This window comes from Odocoileus virginianus, chromosome 15, assembly GCF_023699985.2.
Source record: "Odocoileus virginianus isolate 20LAN1187 ecotype Illinois chromosome 15, Ovbor_1.2, whole genome shotgun sequence".
NCBI classification, from domain to species: domain Eukaryota; kingdom Metazoa; phylum Chordata; class Mammalia; order Artiodactyla; family Cervidae; genus Odocoileus; species Odocoileus virginianus.
Window position 1 is genome coordinate 60,425,523 of NC_069688.1, and position 24,352 is coordinate 60,449,874.

The 24,352-nt window shown below is 39.1% G+C and overlaps 1 protein-coding gene across 3 annotated transcripts in view; it reads right to left on the minus strand.

Annotated features, from left to right (window-relative positions):
• Nucleotides 1-24,352, minus strand: part of CNBD1 (cyclic nucleotide binding domain containing 1) — a 467,325-nt gene that overhangs the window by 436,483 nt on the left and 6,490 nt on the right. For 2 of the 3 annotated variants that reach the window (XM_020915691.2, XM_020915698.2), the window contains exon 2: nucleotides 10,093-10,165. In XM_020915691.2, the coding sequence (XP_020771350.2) occupies nucleotides 10,093-10,165 (73 nt within the window). Of the gene's footprint in view, nucleotides 1-10,092; nucleotides 10,166-16,432; nucleotides 16,517-24,352 lie in introns of all 3 variants that reach the window. The other variant, XM_020915693.2, reaches the window with a different exon arrangement.

Genomic DNA, 24,352 nt, shown 5'->3' on the forward strand with positions numbered 1-24,352 from the left:
TGAAAGAGGCACGTGCACGCCAATGGTAGTTTGGTTTTCGCTGGTTTATTCCCCGGTCGGCACCATGCTTTAGCCTTGTGTTCCAGTTTGTGTTTTAGTGAGCTCTATTCTTAACTGGTAAACATCGTTTTTGGCATCCTTTGTTTGCCAGGTCAATCTACTATACTTTATTTTTGTTGGACTGTTTTGATTTTGCTTATGGGTGTGTATGTATATGTGTATATTCTATTATTTTAAATATTATTTGCCTGATTTTGTAACTGCCATTTGTCTGGGGTTCATCTTTAGTTTCTCATTTTTGGGGTATTTAATTTCACTTAATGCCATAACAAACCACTTGTGGAATCTTTGTTCCTGACCAGAGATCAAGTCCTGAGCCTTTGGAGTGGGAGCACTGACTCCAAGACCGTAGACTACCAGAGAATTAACGCTAGGGTATCGAGTACTGAGAACTCACACAAAGGAAACCACTGGAATACAAGAGCCAGCATCACCCAACCACCAGTAGCAGCCTGTGCAGGATGCCCCATCCAAACAACTAACAAAAACACAAACCCAGTCATCAGCAGACAGGATTACCACCTCACTCAGCCTTGTGCATCAGAGAAAAATATAGATTAGAAAGTGAAGAAGGACCTCTTCACCTGTGGTCCACGCATTCTTCACTCTGACGTCTTTGCATTAGGTTTGGGTCAGTGGCTTTGAGTGAGGCTGTGTGTGAGGCTTTTAAGAGTAGTTTTTCTGTTCCCTATTGAACCTGAAGACCAGATGTTTTGGGGGACTTGTCTCTTCTGTGCAGAATCTAAGGGTAAGGGATGTGATTTTTGATTGGTGAAGTTGTATCTTTATTTATTCTACCGCTCTTGATACTTTCCTCTTTGTTGTGGAGACTTTGTTCATCCAGTTTTCAAGTCCCTTTCAGAGGGAATCAGCTACATATGTAGTTGCAGTTATAAAAGTGCATGCTCTGGTTCTGACATATCATTCAATTTGCAACCCGTGGACATAGTCCACCAGGAATCCATCAGGCTCCTCTGTCCACGGGGTTCTCCAGGCAAGAGTGCAGGAGCAGGTTGCCATTTCCTCCTCCAGGGGAATCTTCCTAACTCAGGGATCGAACCCATGTCTCCTGCACTGGCAGGTGGAATCTTTACCACTGTGCCATATATAAAAGACATGTATACACACACACACACACTCACACACACACACACACACACACATACACACACATATAAACTATACAGAGACCTCATACAACTCAATAACAAAACAAACAAACAAAAAAAAACCCTGATTTAAAAATGAGCAGAGGATCTGAAGAGACATTTTTCCAAAGAGACATACAGATTGCCATCAACAGATTAAAATATCTTTAACACCACTAATTAGTAGGGAAATGCAAATCAAAACCACAAAGAGATATCAGATCACACATGTTCAGTTCAGTTCAGTTCAGTCGCTCAGTTGTGTCCGACTCATTGCGACCCCATGGACTGCAGTACACCAGGCCTCCCTGTCCATCACCAACTCCCTGGGTTTACCCAAACCCATGTCCATTGTGTCAGTGATGCCATCCAACCATCTCACCCTCTGTCATCCCCTTTTCCTCCCACCTTCAATTTTCCCAGAGCCAGGGTCTTTTCAAATGAGTCAGTTCTTTGCATCAGGTGGCCAAAGTACTGGAGTTGCAGCTTCAGCATCAGTCCTTCGAATGAACACCCAGGACTGATCTCCTTTAGGATGGACTGGTTGGATCTCCTTGCAGTCCAAGGGACTCTCAAGAGTCTTCTCCAACAACACAGTTTAAAAGCACTCAGCTTTCTTTACAGTCCAACTCTCAATCCATACATGACTACTGGGAAAGCCATAACTTTGACTAGATGGACCTTGTTGGCAAAGTAATGTCTCTGCTTTTTAATATGCTGCCTAGTTTAGTCATAGCTTTTCTTCCAAGGAGCAGCCATCTTTTAATTTCATGACTGCAGTCACCATCTGCAGTGATTTTGGAGCTCCCCCCACCCCACCCCCCAAAAATGAAATCTGTCACTGTCTCCATTGTTTCCCATCTATTTGCCATAAAGTGATGGGACCAGATGCCATGATCTTAGTTTTCTGAATGTTGAGCTTTAAGCCAATGTTTTCACTCTCCTCTTTCACTTGCATCAAGAGCCTCTTTAGTTCTTCATCACTTTCTGACATAAGGAAAGGCAGGTCAGGTGGTCTGATATTCCCATCGCTTTTAGAATTTTCCACAGTTTGTTGTGATCCACACAGTCAAAGGCTTTGCATAGTCAATAAAGCAGAAGTAGATGTTTTTCTGGAACTTTCTCACTTTTTTGATGATCCAACAGATGTTAGCCATTTGATCTCTGGTTCCTCTGCCTTTTCTAATTCCAGCTTGAACATCTGGAAGTTCATGGTTCACATACTATTGAAGCCTGGCTTGAAAAATTTTGAGCGTCACTTTGCTAGTATGTGAGATGAGTGCAATTGTGAGGTAGTTTGAGCATTCTTTGGCATTGCCTTTCTTTGGGACTGGGATGAAAGCTGATCTTTCCCAGTCCTTTGGCCACTGCTGAGTTTTCCAAATTTGCTGACATTGAGTGCAGCACTTTCACAGCATCATCTTTTAGGATTTGAAATAGCTCAACTGGAATTCCATCACCTCTACTAGCTTTGTTCATAGTGATGCTTCCTAATGCCCACTTGACTTTACATTCCAGGATATCTGTCTCTAGGTGAGTGATCACACCATCGTGTTCTGGGTCATGAAGATCTTTTTTTGTGTAGTTCTTCTGTGTATTCTTGCCACCTCTTCTTAATATCTTCTGCTTCTGTTAGGTCCATACCATTTCTGTCCTTTATCGAGCCCATCTTTGCATGAAATATTCCCTCGGTGTCTCTTAATTTTCTTGAGGAGATCTCTAGTCTCTCCCATTCCATTGTTTTACTCTTTCTTTGCACTGATGACTGAGGAAGGCTTTCTTATCTTTCCTTGCTATTTTTTGGAACTCTGCATTGAAATGGGAATATCTTTCCTTTCCTCCTTTGCTTTTCACTTCTCTTTTTCCAGCTAGTTGTAAGACCTCCTCAGACAGCCATTTTCCTTTTTTACATTTCTTTTTCTTGGCAATGGTCTTGCTCCCTGTCTCCTATACAATATCGTGAGCCTCCATCCATAGCTCATCAAGCACTCAGTCTATCAGATCTAGTCCCTTAAATCTACTTCTCTTATAGTATAAATCTATACTGGCAGTTACCGTAATCTAATAAATATAGCCTTCAGGGAGCTGTCTCTATTATAATAGAGAAAAAGAGACTTTAAATAAATGCATAATAAATTATCAGGAGTGCTCTGATAGAAAATATTACAGAGTCAAGTGGAAATGGAGAAGAATACTCTTCTTGGAGAAGATTTTAGGTTGACTATGAAGATTCGTTCACCTATTTATTGGTAGTTGGGGATAAACGGGAAAATGGTCATTCAGACTGAGACATCAATATGAGCAAAAAGTACAAGACCCTCAACAATATGGTGCAGGTGTAGTGAAAAGCCACCAGTCATGGTATCACTGGGAGGAAAGGAAGAGTCACTGGGAGACAAGACTGGAGATGTAAAAAGCATCCCATTGTAAAAGCTCTTATAAGTAATGTGATTACAATTTACTTATCAAATGGAGAGAAGATTGGAGTCTATGATATGACAGTTTCTGGCTTGGACAGCTGTGTAGATAATTTTATCATTCAATAAGATAAAAGTGTGGATAAAAATATAGCTTCAGCTTTATACAGTAATAAGGCTAAAATTTTTGTGTCAGGTCAAATTTGTCATTCCTTTTGCAGATGAGAACACTGAACCCTGAGAGTTTAACCGACATTACAAATGCCTCCTTCATACTTCATGTCAGGACAAGAGCCAGAAGGCAATCATTCAGACTGCCAGCTTACAGCCTTTCTGAAACAAATGTATAGGAAAATCAAAAACCATGATGTTTGATGGGAGACAATCTGGACCTTGAAGGATAAATAAAATTAAAGTTGGTATAGAGGAGATTAATAAGGGTATCAAGATCAAGGAGTTCATAAAAAAGGTTTGGTGCTTTAGGGGATATTCACTCAGGAGTGATATTAACAACAAGTAGTAACAAGAATATATTAATTGATCCAGATTCTAGAGAACTATCATGCCAGATAAAGGAGATTATTTAACAAATATTTAATGTGCACCAATAATGCGTCAGATACTATTCTAATCACTGGGAATGCATCAGAACTAAAATGAATTTTGTCCTCATGAAGTTTTCAATGTAGAGAAAAGAAACAAAAGTAAATTTATAACTGTATGTCACATATGCTGCTAAGAAATGAAAGCAACACTCAGGGCACAATATGTGCTAAGAGTATCTATTTCATATAGGCTGGGCACAGAAAGCCTGATGTTACCGAGTCCAAGCTTAGTCTGCTCACTGCACAGCAGGCCAATAATCCAGACACTAGTTGTTGAGACAAGGAAGAGCAACTTTATTCAGAAAGTCGGCCGTCCAAGAAGATGGCCAACTAGAGTCCTAGAGTCCCACTTTATTGGGGTCTGCATGCTAGTTTATTTTCTAGAATAGCGAGGGGGATGAGGTGAGGAAGTAAAGTAAAAAGGCCATAAGTCTCACAAAACATCTCCTGGTTTGGCCAGCCTCAGGGAGGGGACGTGTTCGTTTCTCCTGCGTTCACAGGGTCAAGGCGACCCCCTGTGAGCTGAGCAAAGCACTTTAGTTTCACATTCAGGTGGACGGGCAGGGCTCCCCAAGGCAGACCATTGTGCATGCTTACAGCTGTAGACAGAATCCTCTTAGTGATTGTATTAGCGGAAGAAACGGAAGGCAGAGGTTAAAGAAACCAGTCCAATGTGGAGTCAGATTTTGTTCTTCCCTGTCACACTGAGGGGGCTGAGGCATAAAGGAGAGCAGACATCTGAAGAAGGAGCATCCCGGATAGAAAGCACGAGTGCAAAGACCCTGAGGCAGGAGCATTCTTGATGTGGTAGGAACAGCTCCTGGAGGCAACTGTGGCTAGAGCAGAAGAAGCAGAAGGGTCTTGTCCAGAAGAAGCGATTAGAGACACAGTGGGATGAGACCAGGTATGACCCTGCAGGCCACTGTGAACATCTTAGCTTTTACCTTGAGTGACATGGAAGGCATTAGAATATTTTGAACAAACAATGCTCTGATGTACATTTTAACAATATTCCCCTGGCTTCTGTGCCAACTTACAGACTCTAAATGGGCAAGGGGCGGAATAAGAAAACTGAGCAACAGGCTATTGCAGTAATCCTGGCAAGAGCATTGGTGCTCTGGACCAAGATGGCATTAGTAGCGGTGGTGAGAAATGGTTATATTCTGGATACGTGCATATTGTTATTGCTTAGTTACTCTGTCATGTCCAACTCTTTTATGATTCCACAGACAGTAACCCACCTCTGTCCATGAGATTGTTCGGGCAAGATTAAACTAGCATCTCTGTGTCTTCTGCAACGCAGGATATGCAGGAGGTGAGGTTTGATCCCTGGGTTGGGAAGACCCCCTGGAGGAAGGCATGGCAACCTACTCTGGTATTCTTGCCTGGAAAATCCTATGGACAGAGGAGCCTGGCGCTTTTATGGTCCATGGGGTCGCAGAGTCGGCCACAACTGAAGCGACTGAGCACATAAGCATGCGTGTGTGTGTGTGTGTGTGTGTGTCTGTGTGTGTGATTCTCGGTGAGAAGGAGTGAGAAGAACTCACATGCACTTAAAGAGTAGACAGGAGCAGCTTTAGCAGCAGGAATTGAGCCCAGGGTCAAGGTACATGGTAAATGGGAAGGAGGAGCAGTCTTTCTTTCCCCTTCCCACGCTGGGCCACAGGCAGGACCTGGGAGGAAGGGCAGCTACCTGAAAACAGTGACTACACATATGTACGTGTGTGTGTGTGTTATATATTGGGTTGGCCAAAATATTCCTGTGATATTTAATAAAACATACAGTTTTCATTTTCACCAAGAACTTCATTGAAATACCGTGATCAGTGTGTTATTCCAATACAATCTGCTATTTTCCAGGAAACTTCATAATCCCATCTTCCCAAAACTTTTTACCTCTTTGAACAAAGAATGGTTGCAGGTGCTTTTTACAGTCTTCCATGAAATTGATATCTTTTCCATTATGGGAATTTTGTAAAGACCAAAATAAATGGAATACAAAGGTGAAATGTCTAATGAATCCAGGCAGTGAATCAGAACTTCCCACCCAAACTGCAACAGTTTTTGCCTGGTCATTAAGGAAACATGCTTATGTTCTCCTGATGGAAGCTTGTGCGTTTTCTGCTAATTGCGGATGATTTTCATCAGATGTTGCTTGCAGTTGGTTTCATTGGGAAGTGCTTATGGGGATTAAGCTTTTGGGACCTCATAAATAGAGGACTCCTTTCCAGTTCCACCAAATACACATCACCTGCTTTGGATGCACACCAGATTTTGGCATTGTTGGTGGTGGTTCATTTCGCTTACCCCACGATCTCTTCCATTCTACACTATTGTCCATTATCCACTTTTCATTGCCCACCACAATCTGTTTTTAAAACAGAACATTTAAGTAAGGAATCTCATGTGGAAATTCAGTCAAGAAGGTTTTTTCGCTTGACTTATGTGGAATTCAAACATCAAAGTGATTAACATAACCAAACTGGTACCGATTTTCAATGCTTAATTCTCAATTAATGTCTTGATTTGATCGCTATCAACTTCAACTTGTCTCCCCAATCATGGATCATCGTCCATCGAAAAATCTTCAATGTGAAACTTCGCAAACCACTTTTGACACATTCGATCAGTCACAGCGGCTTCTATATACACTGTACAAATATTTGTGTTTCAGTTGTGCTTTTACTTTTCTTGAAATAATAAAGCATAATATGCTGAAAATGTTACATTTTTCCCTTCCACCTTCAATATTAAAATGGCTACACAAAAATTCACCAATGTTGATGTATCTTTTTTTAAATGCACACTAGTATGATGGCTGTCACATTACAATCTAACAAAATTATTTCAAATGTAGTTTAAGAAAAACAAGCAGTGCTAGAGTCATCTTGCAGAAACAACCAACCTACCTTTTGGCCAACCCACGATATATATGTATATGTATGGTATAGCATATGTATTTGGTGTAATATCAAAGACCTAAGCTTCCCTAGCGGCTCAGTGGTAAAGAATCTGCCTGCCAATGTAGGAGACAAAAGTCTGAACCCTGATCCAGAAGGATCCCACAGGCTGCAAAACAGCTAAGCCCATGCACCACAACTTTTGAGCTTATGTCCTGGAGCCTGGAGCCAGAAGCCCATGCACCCTCGAGCGCATGCTCTGAAACAAGAGAAGCCACTATACTGTTCCACTGAGACCAGAGAGTAGGAGACTCCAAAAACCAAGATCTTTCATAGTTTACATGTATAAAAAAAAAATAATCCTTGGGTCATTTAATTCTCAAGCTTTCTGTTTTTATTATGGGGAGAAAGTATATTTCATTGGTCATTTTAAACATATAATACATATGAAATAAATATGGAAGAGCAAATTTTTCTTAAATCTCTCTGAAAGACTTAAGTAATTTCTATGTATGCATTTTGGATAAATTGCCAAGAAATCTCATGAAGGAAAAGCAATCTGAATGCCAAGTCTTCATTAATTTGTTGTAGTTTATTTTCTTATTTTAAATACCTATTTTCATATCTAATTTTCTTAAGGTGACTGCAGCCATGAAATTAAGAGACGCTTGCTCCTTGAAAGGAAAGCTATGACAAAACTGGACAGTGTATTAAAAGGCAGACATCACTTTGCTGACAAAGGTCTGTATAGTCTAAAGCTATCATTTTTCCAGTAGTCACGTGCAGATGTGAGACCATAAAGACTGAACACCAAAGAATTGATGCTTTCAAATTGTGGTGTTGGAGAAGACTTTTGACAGTCCCTCCCTTGGAAAAGACTCTTGAGAGTCCCTCCTTTGGATTGCAAGGAGATCAAACCAATCAATCCTAAAGGAAATCAACCCTGGAAGGACTGCTGCAGAAGCTGAAGCTGAAGCTGATGCTGAAGCTCCAGTACTTTGGCCACCTGATGGGAAGAGCCACCTCACTGGAAAGACCCTCATGCTGGGAAAGACTGAAGGCAGGAGGAGAAGGGGGTGGCAGAGGATGAGATGGTGAGGTAGCACCACCGAATCAGTGGACATGAATTTGAGCAGACTCTGGGAGATAGTGGAGGACAGAGGAGCCCCGTGCTGCAGTCCCTGGGGTCGAAGAGAGTCAGACACAACTGAGTGACTGAACAGCAATGGCAAAATGTTTTCTAAAAGAATGAGCCAAGACCTATATATAGCTCCCCTAAAACGTGCCCCTTTCCAGGCCCTTGGTGTTTGCAACAGGAAACACCCAAGAAATTCAGGGGAGCTAGTGTGAAAGAGAGGGCTTCCCTGATGACTCAGAGGTAAAGAATCTGCAGGAGAGGCCAGTTCAACCCCTGGCTTGGCAAGATCCCCTGGAGGAGGAAATGACAACCCACTCCAGTATTGTTGCCTGAAACATCTTATGGTCAGAGGAGCCTAGTGGGCTACAGTACAAAAGGCCACAAAGAGTCAGGCATGACTGAGCGACTGAGCAAACACAGGCAGTGTCCAAGAGAAGGCTCAGAAAATCTGAGACTAAATAGAGGGAAGTAGGGCAGGCCAACCGGACTGCACCTGGACCAGATGATTGTCTGATGAGGCAACCCTGCCTGGAAGGGATTCTCAATCCAGAAAGATGAAGGCTGGTAAAATTTTGTAGAATGGATTCTTTGGCAGACCCAGATCTAGATGATTTAACCTCTCTTATTATGACTCCCCAAGGGTAAGGAGGTGGAATCTATAAATAAATTTTAAAATAAAATACCTGGCCTAGAAAGCAAGAGGAAAATAAGGATAAAGGAAGTGTTCTGCTCCAAAAACCTCACATAAAATCTTCTATGTGAAAAAATAAAGGGTAGGGGGAGAGTAGAATATAAATTCAGTAGTCAAAAGCCTGGGTGAGCTTTTTTAAATAACAATAATAAAATTACTTATATAGCTCTTACCATGTACCAGCTACTCTTTACATATACATTAGCCCATTTGATCATCCTAATAATTCTTTGAAATGGATATGACTATTATCTCCATTTTACTAATGAGAAAACTGAGGTAAAAAGAAATTATGTAACTAGTCCAAGGCCACACAGCTGGGAAGTGGCTGAGCCAGGATTAAAACCAGGCGACTTGCCTGACTCCAGAGTGAGTTTATTTAATTCTTTACCCTATGGTAAAAGATGCCACGTGTACAAAAGGGACAGGAAGGCATAGTAAAATGTAAGCTTTGGAAAAAGTTTTTTTAAAAAGCATAGCCTCCTCTCTTTCTCCAAGAAAGAAAGAGTGAAGAGCTCAATGAAGATGTGAATAATTTGACGTGGTTAAGAGGATATGACTTAAGACAGGCAAGGGCCTCTCCTGGTGAAGAAAAGTAGGAGGAGGATAGATAGACACTGATGGATAAGAAAGAAACCAGCTAGCTTTATAATTTCAAAAATCCAACTTGGGAAAAGGAGTTGACAAGAAAATAGATTTTTTAAAAATTGTATCTTCAAGTATCACATATCTTAGGTATCCTGAGGTTTAAACCAATATTCTATAGTTCTTTGGGTCGAATATATTTCAACCAGGCATCTCCTAGGCACCGCTAAAGTGCTTATTTCACTCAGGATTTGTGTTTTCAACCATTTGAAGCTTTTTTCTCTTATGACTGCTTTTTGAGTACTAGAAAGGGTCTGGCTAGGGATGAGTTATGCGCACTTCACACTGAATTGTTTCCTTAAAATATGACATATATCGCCTGCCCCTTCAGTCTGGAGAAATAACCTCCAGGTTTTCAGATATTTTTATCTGTGTGGTAAATCAGGTACCTCTGAGAATCAACAATGGTTTATTACTATACTTTATCCATGGAACAAACATATTCATATTCATTTGAGCGACAGGAAAAAGAAGGCATGATAACCTACCTGGGTTGTATTCTTCTCAAGTGGCATAATGCATTCAACTGACCATAATCAATGATTCTAGATTTTTGCAAGTCTGCAAAATTAAAAAAATCAATTAAAAATGTAAGTAATTTTCTGTAACCTTGTTAACCAAATTTGCAAATAGAGTTTAATTGCAAACATTCATCATAGTAAAGGAATTCAGTGACTATGAAAATGAGGTACTACCAGTCTTTATTTGATACACAAGCAGAATTGCATAGGGTGATTAAAAAGAGGAAAGAATTTAATGTTTTTCATTTATGCCAGATTTAGTCTGGCATATATTATGTGTTTAATTCCAGTAAATGAAATGTTTATATCATGTCACTTCTCTGGAAGGAAGCCTTTCAGAATCTTTATCCTATGCCTTTCGAACATGAAGTGGTTCCAGAACTCCAGACATGAAAATTCAAAGAAGAGTTTTCTTGAGGTCTCCCTCTCCCTCTTGATCACCCTGTCTCTCTCTGAAATACCAGTCATTTTTGTTCATTCCTATGCAGGGCCCCATCTTTGGCTAGCTCCTCATCAGGGCTCTACAGATCATCTTCCAGGGTCTGGATTCAGTTTGCAATTCCTTCTGAAGTTCAAGTGTAAGCAAATCACACACACTCCCTTACAAGCAGAAAGATAGTAATCATAGCCGAGAAGCAAACTAATTGTCATTCCCCTTCAGTGCCAGAAAGAACTGACATCTTCCAAAGGAGATGAAAAGGAAGACAGAATATTGACGAGAACCACCATTGCAAAGATGGGCACTCACTTAACAGGTCCTCTCCCTATCCCAGGAGAAGGCACACTGTTGGAAATGCTGTAAAATGGAAAGCAGTAATAAATACCGAGGTGCACATTACTCCTTCCCTGGGTGAACAGGTGCTGAGAAAATCAGTGTCCTAAATGCATTGCTAACCCTTTGTCAAAATGTATTCAATGACCGCACCTCAATAAATATATCGCTTTGATGCCAGGTTACTGAATCATAACATTTCAAAAATGTTTTAAGCCTTTTGTGATCTAAAAATGAATCAACCACTTTCTAAATACAAAATTGAGATTACTAAAATTTAAACAAAAGCTGGTTGCTACCTATCACATAAATCATCACCATTTAATAAACTTGAAAATTCTAATTATATGTTTTAGATATCTTCTTAAATTACTCAGTTAAAACTTAAGGAAAAATTACCTAATTGCATTTTAGCATTATATGGAATTATTATTTTAAGTAAACCAAGTTATAATTAAATTATATCAAAATGCTTTTAGTATAGTAATAGTTCTATTATAGGATACTATATAAAATTTTATAGTAGATTTATATACATGGGTTAAGAAAAGACTTAACACCAAGTATTGATTTAGTCCATTTTCCTAACTGAATTCAAAAACAGGGTCAGAAATAGCCCTGGGGATTGGTGCAGACATAAAAGGTGGATGGTGCCATAGAGATTTGGGGAAAGGACAGCGTTTGAGAAATTCTGACTTTGAAAGGGGCTTTGAAAAGGTAAATATATTCATCTTTCAGGAAAGCAAAAATATAAAATCCATAGGACAGATATTATCAGACTATGAGTTGCCAGTAAAGACTAGAAAACTGAAAGTTCACCTTGCCTGAGGAAGGCTGCAGCATCTGCAGGGACATCTTTGCACAGCACTTGGCACGGCCAAGAGAACTCGAAAATCTAGAGTGGGCTAGATAGCACTCACAGCCTAGAAGCGCACTTTACAATTCACCAAAGAGGCTCCACTGATCCTCATTTCCAAGAGGTTTTAGTCACAAAGTCTTTACATTAAAGCCACTGAACAACACATGGGTGGCTTAGTCACTAAGCCGTGTCCGACTGTTGTGACACCACGAACCGTAGCCTGCCAGGCTCCTCTGTCCATGGGATTCTCCAGGCAAGAACGCTGGAGTGGGTTGCTGTTCCCTTCTCCAGGGGATCTTCCCGACCCAGGGATCAAACCCAGGTCTCCTGCATTGCAGGCAGATTCTTTACTGACTGAGCTACGAGGGAAGCCTCATTTCCAAGAGGTATTTGTCACAAAGGTTTAACATAAAGGCCACTGAACAATATATTAGATCTTATCTTTCAGGCAGTTTCATAAAAAAGGAAAAAAGCAAAAGACTTTACCATGAAATTATAAAATTGAGCATTTCTGGTGATGAAATTTAGTAGAAGGATAAGGCTTAAACAGTATAAAAAGGACTAAGCTTATATTATTTTCCAGTCTTTTTACTCTTCATAAATATGTCTTATCTGGGCTTTAGGCAAAGGTAGAAGAGGCTTAACCTTATATTGGGGATAAAAATAAAGGATTTTGAGAAGAGTAAGTTTGAAAGGAGATTAGTGGCTGATATAAATGAATGGTTATAAAGAATTTTAAACTTGAAATTCATGGTGAAATTTAAAAAAATTATCTTTATGTATATCTTTACTATGTAGAAGGTAACGGCAAACCAGTCCAGTATTCTTGCCTGGAAAATTCCATGTACGGAGGAACCTGGTGGGCTACAGCCCCTGGGGTTGCAGAGTCGGATACAACTGAGTGACTGAACATATCTTTAATTATATGAAAGTTTCACTGTATACTATTGAAATAGAAAAACTAGACTCACTCTGTCTTGTCCAACTCTGCTATCCCATGGACCATAGCCCGCCAGGCTCCTTTGTCCATGGAATTCTCCAGGCAACAATACAAGAGTGTGTAGCCATTCCCTTCTGCAGTGTATCTTCCTGACCCAGGGATTGAACCCATGTCTCCTGCATTGCCAGCAGATTCTTTAACATCTTAGTCACCAGGGAAGCTTATATATATATAAGCCCACTATATATTATTGAAATAAAAGAAAAATCCAGTGCTTTATCTCAGTGGCACATTGATGATCTTTTGTTTCCATGTGTTAATGTTTCTTCAGGGGTAGATATATGTTTTCATATTTGTGCAGTATGGTGAATTAACTTTGTTTGTGGTGGGTGTTATAAAGGTATGTTAAAATATAAAGATACATTTTGTGAGTAATAAGACTAAATTCAACAATACATGAACCATGAACTTCCAGATGTTCAAGCTGGTTTTAGAAACGGTAGGGGAACCAGAGATCAAATTGTCAACATCCGCTGGATCATCAAAAAAAGCAAGAGCTCCAGAAAAACATCCATTTCTGCTTTATTGACTATGCCACAGCCTTTGACTGTGTTCCTGCTGCTAAGTCGCTTCAGTCGTGTCCGACTCTGTGCGACCCCATAGACCGCAGCCCACCAGGCTCCCCTGTCCCTGGGATTCTCCAGGCAAGAACACTGGAGTGGGTTGCCATTTCCTTCTCCAATGGGTGAAAGTAAAATGTGAAAGTGAAGTCACTCAGTCTTGTCCAACTCTTTGCGACCCGACCCCATGGACTGCAGCCTACCAGGCTCCTCCGTCCATGGGATTTTCCAGGCAAGAGTACTGGAGTGGGGTGCCATTTGACTGTGTGGATCACAATAAACACTGTGGAAAATTCTTAAAGAGATGGGAATACCAGACCACCTGACCTGCCTTTGAGAAATCTGTATGCAGGTCAGGAAGCAACAGTTAGAACTGGCCATGGAACAACAGTCTGGTTCCAAATAGGGAAAGGAGTAGGTCAAGGCTGTATATTGTCACCCTGCTTATTTAACTTGTATGCAGAGTATAGCGTGAGAAACGCTGGGCTGGAGGAAGCACAAGCTGGAATCAAGATTGCCGGGAGAAACATCAATAACCTCAGATATGCAAATAGAACACCCTTATGGCAGAAAGTGAAGAAGAACTAAAGAGCCTCTTGATGAAAGTGAAAGAGGAGAGTGAAAAAGTTGGCTTAAAACTCAGCATTCAGAAAACTAAGATCATGGCTTCCAGTCCCATCACTTCATGGCAAATAGATGGGGAAACAGTGGCAGACTTTATTTGGGGGGGCTCTAAGATCACTACTGCAGCCATAAAATTAAAAGATGCATACTCCTTAGAAGTAAAGTTGTGACCAATCTAGACAGCATATTAAAAAGCAGAGATATTACTTTGCCAACAAAGTTACATCTAGTCAAGGCTATGGTTTTCTCAGTAGCCATGTATGGATGTGAGAGTTGGACCCTCAAGAAGGCTGAGTGCCAAGAACTGATGCTTTTGAACTGTGGTGTTGGAGAAGACTCTTGAGAGTCCCTTGGACTGCAAGGAGATCCAACCAGTCCATCCTAAAGGAGATCAGTCCTGAATATTCATTGGAAGGACTGATGCTGAAGCTGAAACTCCAATACCTTGACCATGTGATGCAAAGAACTAACTCATTTGAAAAGACCCTGATGCTTGAAAAGATTGAAGGTGGGAGAAGAAGGGGATGACAGAGGATGAGGTGGTTGGATGGCATCACCGACTAAATGGACATGAGTTTGAATAAACTCCAGAAGCTGGTGATGGACAGGGAGGCCTGGCGTGCTGCAGTCCATGGGGTCACAAAGTGTTGGACATGACTGAGCAACTGAACTGAACTGAAGACCATATTATTTTTCTCCAACAAGCTTTCCCTTAAAAGTATAATAGATAAATAACCTTTGCATAAAGCAAAGAGGAAGCGGTAGAATAAGTGAAGCCTTAACAGTATTGTAAATGCATAAGCACTATTTACTAGGAGACTGAACTCATCTGAGCAGCTCATGGGGCAAGATAAAGGAGATGGGTAGTAGAGCCAAAGAGAAAATGTGACGACAGCATGCGCAAATGTCAGAGGACGCGTGCATGCCAAGTCACCGCAGTCGCATCTGACCCTTGAGACTCTATGGACCATAGCCCGCCAGGCTCCTCTGTCCGTCAGATTCTCCAGGCAAGAATACTGGAGTGGATTGCCATCGCCTTCTCCAGGGGATCTTCCCGACCCAGGGATCAAACCCGTGTCGCTTGTATCTTCTGCCTTTGCAGGAGGGTTCTTTACCGTTAGCACCACCTGGGAAGCCTACAAAATAGACTGATTCAAAGTAATTAACTGTAGCAGACTCTACTCGAATGATGAATCCAGTGATAAGTAGAAATTTGCTTAATACAGTATTCAGAGTACAAATGGTTAAGTAGAAGTAGTAACAGAAACATTATCAATAAACTTTCAGTAAGAATAGCAATTCTTATACTAATATGCAAGAGTGAATTCTAGCATAGGACTAAAGTACAGAACAAGGAGTAGGGTAGGAGAAAGGAAAATATCCACCAGAGACTATAAGTGTAACTAATTCCCTGTATATACTTAGATAGTTGATCTAGTTCTATGTTTCTATTAATAAATAAGCCTAAATTTGTGTAATAATAGAGAATAAACACAGGAGGAGAAGGGGACGACAGAGGACAAGATGTTTAGATGGCATCACCGACTCAATGGACATAGGTTTGGGTAGACTCCAGGAGTTGGTGATGGACAGGGAGGCCTGGTGTGCTGCGGTTCATGGGATCACAAAGAGTCGGACTCGACTGAGCAACTGAACTTAACTGAACTGAAACACATCTACTGAGAGTGTTAACAGCCTGGGTGGGGAGGTCAGAGATCCGCAAGTGGCAGGAAGGAACAAACTGCAAGTGGCATATTTTTTTTTTTCCTTCTCTACACAAAATTAAAGGAGGTTTCGTTTAATTCTGTGCTATTATGGTGACACCCGGTTCCACCTGAACTTAACTTTATCCAAACCTTGAGCTAACCAATGCAGCTTTTCTCATGGAAATATCTTTCTTAAGGTATGTTAATGAGCTATATATTTGCTTGGAAATCTGCCTTTCTTTAAGATTCATGTCCATTGTTTTATGGCCTGGGATGACTCACCTTGTGCCAAAGTTATCTCAAAGTGCATATTGTGGGAGAGGGGCTGGAGCAATTCTCTCAGTTTTGAGGAGTTTCCTTTCTCTAATTAGCAGCTTGCTAATAGGTATATAACTCCTTGCTAAAAACTAGCAAAGGAGCACCCTTTCTGTCTCCTTCTGATGTCTATGTGAGAAGTTTTCACTATCTCTTTTATACTTTAACAAAACTTTGCTACACAAAAAGCTCTAAGTGATCAAGCCTCAGATTGAATTCGTTTCCTCTGGAGGCCATGAATGTGGGCATTGTTCATGGTTCATAGCAACAACCTTTCACTATGTCAATGGTTAATAGTGTGTTTATTCTTTTCCCTTCGACTAATTGTTGTTTTCTAAAATCCCAAAGTTAATTCTTCTTCAAATAACATTCAATAAACATAGGCACTTGAAAATTTTCAATTAAATAAACCATCAAAAGGCAAAGAAATAGTGCCCAAAGAAGGGCTTCTAAAAATAAAAGTTGACATACCAACATGGACCATCATACAAGCGGGCCTGTGCTGTCCCTGCCTCTTGTCTGAGTAGTTAAGACGTTAAAATAAACACGTATTAACTGAAGAGGGAAAAACAAGGGCAATGTTAAGCAACAAATTATTGACACAGCTTCTGTTTATATGCTGATGAATGCAATCATCTACATCTTTATTGCCTCAACTCACATTCACTTTTCCACTCACTAAAAATTATCTCTCACCTTCATTATTTATTAAAAATTGTCTTTATTAAAAATTATAGGAAATCCTGTAGTTTCTAGCCCAGTAACCTCTTTTCAGTCTTCACCATACTAACCTGTTTGACATTTGACACTGGTGAAGTTTCTGCCTGTGAGACCTCTGTGACACCGTGCCTTCCTTACCTGCCTCTTGCTTATTAGCCTGCCCTACAAACTCCCATCTTCCTCCTCTGAGCATGCTGTCCACCAGTCCATTCCCAGGGTCCCTGTCTTCTCCTCTCAGTTTAGACTGTCTCCTTGCAGGACCTTTTCAGCACTCGCATCCCCACTGTCACACATACACTTCAGATGCTCACACCAAACTCTAGCCCAGAGCTCTAACTTTCACTCTACTGATATTCATGTGAATGTCATCCAGGAAAATCAAACTCAAGAAAGCAAAAACTTCAGTGATAATTCCTCTCGTGCTTCTTTCCCTTAAAAGCCTGATCCTCCTCCTGAATCCTCCACCTGGGTTAAGAAAATCCCGTTATTTTCCGTAACTCTATCGCCAATCTTGGGATCCTAATCTTTTGTTTCCCTTTCAGGGCCAACGTGTTATGAAACCCATCAATTCTGCCTCTTTTGAAATGTATTCTAAAGTATCTTTCAAACATGTCTTCTCCAATCCTAATGGTGTAGCCGCCAAATACGGCCGCTGTGAAGAAGTGCCACTCCCATGCAGGCACCATGTCAGAATCTTGTTTCAGATCCTCTTAGCGTCTCATTTGTACTATCGCAATAATCTCTCCAGTCTCCCTGACTCCAGTCTCTTCCCTTCCAACTCATCCTTCATGCTGGTATCACAGTACTTTCTAAAATTCCGATGGTAGGGACTTCCCTGGAAGTCCAGTGGTTAAGACTCCACACTTCCACTGGGTGTGGGTTTGATCCCTCGTGGGGGAACCAAGATCCCATATGCCACACAGAGTGACCACAAAAAAGAAAAGAAAAGAAAATTCCAATGATGGTTACATAATTTTGTATGGAACACAATGCCTTCAATGATCATAAATTAACCTCGTTGAACTTCATTAAACACCACCACCATATTCTTCTCCCTTGCCCCGCAGGTTTCAATAACACATTTTCTACACATTTTCTATCTACTCCATGAACATATTTAGTCCTTTCAATGTGATATTCTCTTTGGTTCTTTCTCAACTAAAAAAAAAACTTATCCATCCATTTAGATCCACCCCAAAAGTTAACCTGTCTGTGACATTTAAACTTATCATCACTAGGAAGAAGCAATTTTACTAAACCTCAAAACAGTTGCAGTGGCGCAAGCATCATCCTTTGTTAATATTTTTTCAATTATACTTAATGTTTATTTCTATTTATCGCTGTCCCCTAAAGGTAGGATCCATCTTCACTCATATATGAAACACTAGAACTTACCACAATGTTTGAATTTAAATAAATATTGCTTGTTGAATTATAATGGATAAATAAGAACATTGTTCTATATGTCAGACAAGGGTCAGTTGTATGCAAGTAAAATAAATCAAGGAAAACCAATGAAGGCAGGAATAGCTGATGAATATAAAGTTTTGTTTAAAGAATATGGCAAAGACTACCCACCAAAAGCTAATAGATGAACAAATGAAACAATTCTGTCCCTTGTAGGATATTGTACATGAATAGTTTTACCTTCTTTTCTACATGAGATCGAAGATCATGGAAATGTCATTTTTGGCATTAAAAAGCTATTCACCATGGCTAAGAGCTCACTAACTAAAAAAGTGTACTAAGGAGGAAATATTTAGATCTTCATTAAACTGAGGATTAAGCACATTTCCTTACTACGAACTTAGAAGAATATCGGCCAAATGATGTGATTTCAGTTCAGTTCAGTTCAATTCAGTCACTCAGTCGTGTCCAAATCTTTGCGACCCCATGAATCACAGCACACCAGGCCTCCCTGTCCATCACCAACTCCTGGAGTTTACTCAAACTCGTGCCCATCGAGTCAGTGATGCCATCCAGCCATCTCATCCTCTGTCATCCCCTTCTCCTCCTGCCCCCAATCTCTCCCAGCATCAGGGTCTTTTTCAATGAGTCAACTCTTCGCATGAGGTGGCCAAAGTATTCAGTGAACCTTAAAAGAAGCAAGCATATGCATACTTCTCTTGTTTGAGGAAGGCAAGCAGAGTTTTCCAGGGAAAGGTTGTAGGGTCCTAGAGGATTCAACCAATGAACTCTTACCTGGAATGGGAAGTTCTTGAGACTGGGCACGCTTTGAAGAACTCTAAGCCCATGATATACATGAAATGTAGGGCCAGACAAGGATTTCACCTGTACTTATATTCTTTTTAAGAGTCAGGTTGTTGTAATGGTAAAAGAGAGGGCAAATGTTGGATGATAATCACAGAAGCAGCTGCTCTTAGTCATTAAAGAGAAATAGAGAAATCTCTACCAAGAAACCTTGACAGAATTATGACACTTGAATTATGACAGCACTAATTAGAGACATACAATTTAGGGAAGAGTACAGAACAGAGTTGATGAGAAAGTGTTCACCATTAACATACAAGAAAATTCAGTCTGCTATCCTAGTTCATTTATTTTTCTTGCAAGTAATCCAACTTCAAAAATAAATAACCACAATTCAATAATACTAATACCTAGGCACAACATACTCTAAGAGAAAGTGTGAAAAACACTTATCAAATGAAAAATACTATGCATTAGAAGATGTAGTAAACAGGAAGAAATTCCTACCCACACACACACACACACACATACATACATGAAATCTTGATGAAAGAAAAATGATCTATAAGGCATTAAATATAAATAAGACAATAGAAATAAATTACAAATGAACAGGTTATATTCAGGAAAGGAAAGAAAAATAATTATAACAAAATCCACATTAGAAATATCAAAAATGGCAATAGAGTATTAAGAAAATATAGTCATAGAACATAGAGGTTAACACAAACAGAGAAAAGAAAAGAAGAAAGTGATAAATGAAGATAGGAGACACTACATGTGAAAACTGTTCCTGAGGAAGGAAATAGTAACAATGGTAAGGTGGGAGTGGTGGGGGAACGCTCAAATATATAATACAAGAACATTTTCTCCTACAAACACCTGAATCTGAAGAACTAAATACCACGACCCAGAACAGGAAAGAGAAAGCATAGTTCATCATCAACAAAGAGACTAGATATTTCAGGTGTACTAGGTTAGTAACTGAACACTACTGTTTCAAAGGCAAGCAATTATTTTAGCACCCAACCAAAAGAGGAAGGGTCTCCTATAAGAATCAAAACTCAATTTGGCCTTAGTCTTCTCTGCAGCAAAATCCTGACAAATAGTAAGACAAATTTTTCCCTGACAAATGGGAAAAAATGTGACTCATGAATTTTACTCTCCAATAAATATAAAAGTAACAAATAAAAACTTCAGAGAACATATTGTACCATGAGCTCTCTGAAAAATACAATTTGATAGACATACAACTAAGGCTTAAACGGTATGGACTGTACTAATAAAGGGGTTTCCCTGGTGGCATTAATGGTAAAGAACCTGCCTGCCAATGCAGGAGAAGTAAGAGTTGTGAGTTCGACCCTTGGGTTGGGAAGATCCCCTGGAGGAGGGCATGGCAACCCACTCCAGTATTCTTGCCTGGAGAATCCCATGGACAGAGGAGCCTGGTGGGCTACAGTCCATAGCGCCACATAGAGTTGGACACGACTAAAGCAACTTAGCATGCACACATACTAACAAAGGGTAAGTAAATCCTTAAACCTTAACACAAATTTTAAATTGTCCATAGATTCTAGTGGAGACAGTGTAAATAATAATGAGTAACAAATTGGAAGTTCCAGCAGAGAAGCAGAAGTATAAAATATATTTGTATAAATTTCCTCACACAACAGATAGTAGTTACAGACTAAAGAATATTTTAAAATAATGGATGTTTACTAATAATATTTGAAGGTATGAATTTAGCCAAAGACTTAGACATTAATATTCATTAGATATTAATAATCAAATTAAGATATGAAGAAAGTTTTCTCATTTTGTACTAGATTGTCAATATCCATTGTCTAAAGTTAGTGAATCAAGAAATATAGATTTAGATATGGAGCCTTACTATTAAATGTTTTCCAAATTAAATGGCATTAAAATGTATAAATCAAAAATCTCAGCTTTTATATTAACAAATTAACTATACCTCAATTTTAAAAATTTTTTTAAAAAAGCAAATTGGAAAGAAAAACTCGAGACAAAATAACTTCCAGAGTAAGTTCTTTTCCTTTTTAACCCAAAAATTAAGTGGAAATTGAGTCACTGGGGATATAACTAATTTACATAGTTAATGAGATATATTAATCATATGTCAAATTTATTCTTAAAGAGCATATCAAAATTGAAATTATAAATATCAAGAAAGTAAAAATAGTGAATGCCTTCATGAACCAATGGGATGTAATTAGTCTTTCTTTGGGAACCAGACACTCCCCTAAATATGTATATTACAATAATGGAAAAAGAATTAAGCATTCTACTCAAGAAGTTAGAAAAAGAAAATTAAAATAATAAGAGAAATGGAAGAGAGAAAATAGAAAAGTAGAAATTAATATTATAATTTATAATTATAAAACAGGAAAAACTGCTGAAAAGTTAGCAATTTCAAGAGCTGTTTCTTTAAAGGGAAAAAATAAACTACTGACTTATCTAAACAAAGAAAAAAGTCATAAGTACTCAATGTCAGAAAGATAACTGAGGTGTAATTAACTTGAAATATCATAAAGATAATGTATTTTTTACAACTACATGCAAAATAATTAAAATTCTGATTTAAAAATGAGTGAGTTTTCAGGAAAATGTATATTCCTAAACTGACCCTAGAAGAGAGAGAAAACCTAAATAAATAATTTGCCTTGAAAGAAGTAGAAAGTAATCTCACAGTTCAGTTTATCTCTCTCTTACACACACACCCATACACACACACACAAATGTATCAAAGCAAGGTGTTATCACAGTGAATTCTATCAAATTTTTATAGGAGAAATAACTCCGATGTTAGTAAAATGTTTCAGAACACAGAAAAAAAAAACAAAAATCCCTTCCAAATTTCTTTGATGAAGCAAGTAAAGCAATGATACCCAAGTGTGATGACAATGTGAAAATGAAAACCAGATACTGATCTCATATATAAATAAAATTGAATAAGTTTATTAAGTCCAGAAGCATAGTAACATAATCATACCCACAAAAATGTAAGATTATCATAGTAATTTGAAGAAATTTCAAGTTACAACAAAATAATTTACCACAAGTGAACATTTTAAAAATCATAACTTCAACAGATGCAGAAGCCGTCAATAAAATTCAATACTGTTTTTTAAATAATTTAAGTCAAAAAAAGATTCTTGACTTGATGAATATATCAGACCAAAAGACAGCGTCATGTTTAATGTTGAAATGCTAGAGGCCACAGCATAAATTGAGGAACAGGACACAAACATTCACTAGTGTAACACATATCTGCAAGTACCAAGAAACACAATTTGATAAAAGAAATATGCAAGTTATAAAAATTTGGGAAAAAGAGATAGAAAAGATCACTTAACAGAGATCACCATAACAAATATGATGGTAGTAATGAAAAGGTTTGAAAAATAGTAAGAAATACTGAAATATAACACAGAGTCAAGAAGTGAACAAATGCTGTTAGAAAGACGATGCCAATTTGAGGGTGGGGTGATTTGAGAGAATAGCATTGAAATATGTATGTTACCATATGTAAAATTGGTGGCCAGATGCAAGTTCAATGCATGAAGCAGTTCACCCAAAGCCCATGTACCGGGACACCCTGTACAAGGTGGGGAGGGAAGTGGGAGTGGTTCAGGTTGGGGGAACACATGTACACCTGTGGCTGATTCATGTTCACATACGGCAAAACCAAGACAATATTGTAATTATCTTCCAATTAAAATGAATACATTTTTTAAAAAGAGAAAAATGGTGCCAATAGACTTAGTTAACACAAGGCTGCCACAAACTTTCATTTTGTAAAACATGCGATATCTACAACACATAATTAAACAAGATATGCCTGTTAAAAGAAAAGAATGAAAAAAAGAGACAAAATTGTTTGATAATATTGTAATTATATAAGCAGGCAACAGAATTTCATAGACGGGAAATCCCTTAGGGTATCAATTTAAGTGGCTGATTATGAGTAACTCAATATTCAATAGCTTTTACTTTCCTCTGAACCAGTGAGTCCCAAAACTGCTGAGAGAGCAGAGAAAGGTAGGCGTCAATGCCAGTGTAGGTGTGGGGTGATGATAGGGTGTCCCAATGCACAACACCAGGGTGGTGGGCACCCACACGTGGGGTGGGCCTGGGAAGAGTATCAGAGGCCAAGAGGGGTAAGGAGAACAAAAGTGGGAAATGGGAGGGGTCAGGATGTGCCAGGGTTGAGTGTCAGACCCTAGTGGGGAGGAGGAGAGGGGCAGTGGTGATAAGAATGGGCCACATACAGGGGAGCTGGTCAAAGGCATTTGGATTAATAGGAACACAGTTTCATACTTGAGAAAAGAGACATAAATATAGAAGGAGAAGACCAAAATGACTAGAGAGTTGCAATACTAAGTTGCAACCACTTAGTGTAAACTAGGTGGTTCAATAGACATAAATTGATATGCAAGCAAAATAGAAACAGAAATATTGTTTTTTTATTAGAAATAAATTGATATGCAAGCACAAATAACTGTAAAATCTAATTCCTTAGATCCGTCCACTGAAGGGGGCTGGGAGCAGTAACACTCTAACATCAACGAACACCCAGAGTACCCTGATCTTGATTTTTAAATCCAAGTCTGCATTAAAATGAACTAGGGCTCTTTGGGGAAATGGCTGGTCTGTGGGCTCAGGTAGGGAAAAGTACAAGATGAACCTGAAAAAAATCTTATTGCTCTAGATAGTAAAGAAATGTTTAACAACCTTGAGACCACTCCCAGTGGCCAGACTGAACAATTAAACAATTTAGGCATCAAAACATATAATGATAGTGATTCATCAAAACATTTCGAATTAACTGTTGCTGTTATTGTTTAGTCACTAAATCATGTCCCACTCTTTTGTGACACCACAGACTATAGCCCGCCAAACTCCTCTATCCATGGGATTTCCCAGGCAAGAACACTGGAGTGGGTTGCCATTTCCTTCTCCAGGGCATCTTCCTGACCCAGGTATCAAACCCACGTCTCCTGCTTAGTGGGTGGATTCTTTATTGGTGAGCTACCAGGGAAGCCCTTTTGATTAAATGAGGAAATCATAATTTTACAATGATTAATTGATTAAATATTTGAGAAGAAATGGAATATTTATATACTTTCAAAATACTTTTGACAAAATACTTATTAATTTCAAAAAAGGAAAGAGTAAATTTACAGCAAAGCTCTCTGTGTATACTTAATCAACTGATTAAAGTGAAATTATGCCCCACCTGGTAAGACGGAAGGAGAACACAGAATCACTTCTGTGACATTCCTGCCAAAGAGATCTGACTTGAATCTAGTCATAAGGAGATATCAGACAAATCAAACTTAGTCATAACCTACTAATAATGGTTTGTAATCTCCCAGCATCAAGGTCATGAAATGCAAGGAAAATTTAGAAACCATTCTCAACTAAAGGAGATCAAAGAGA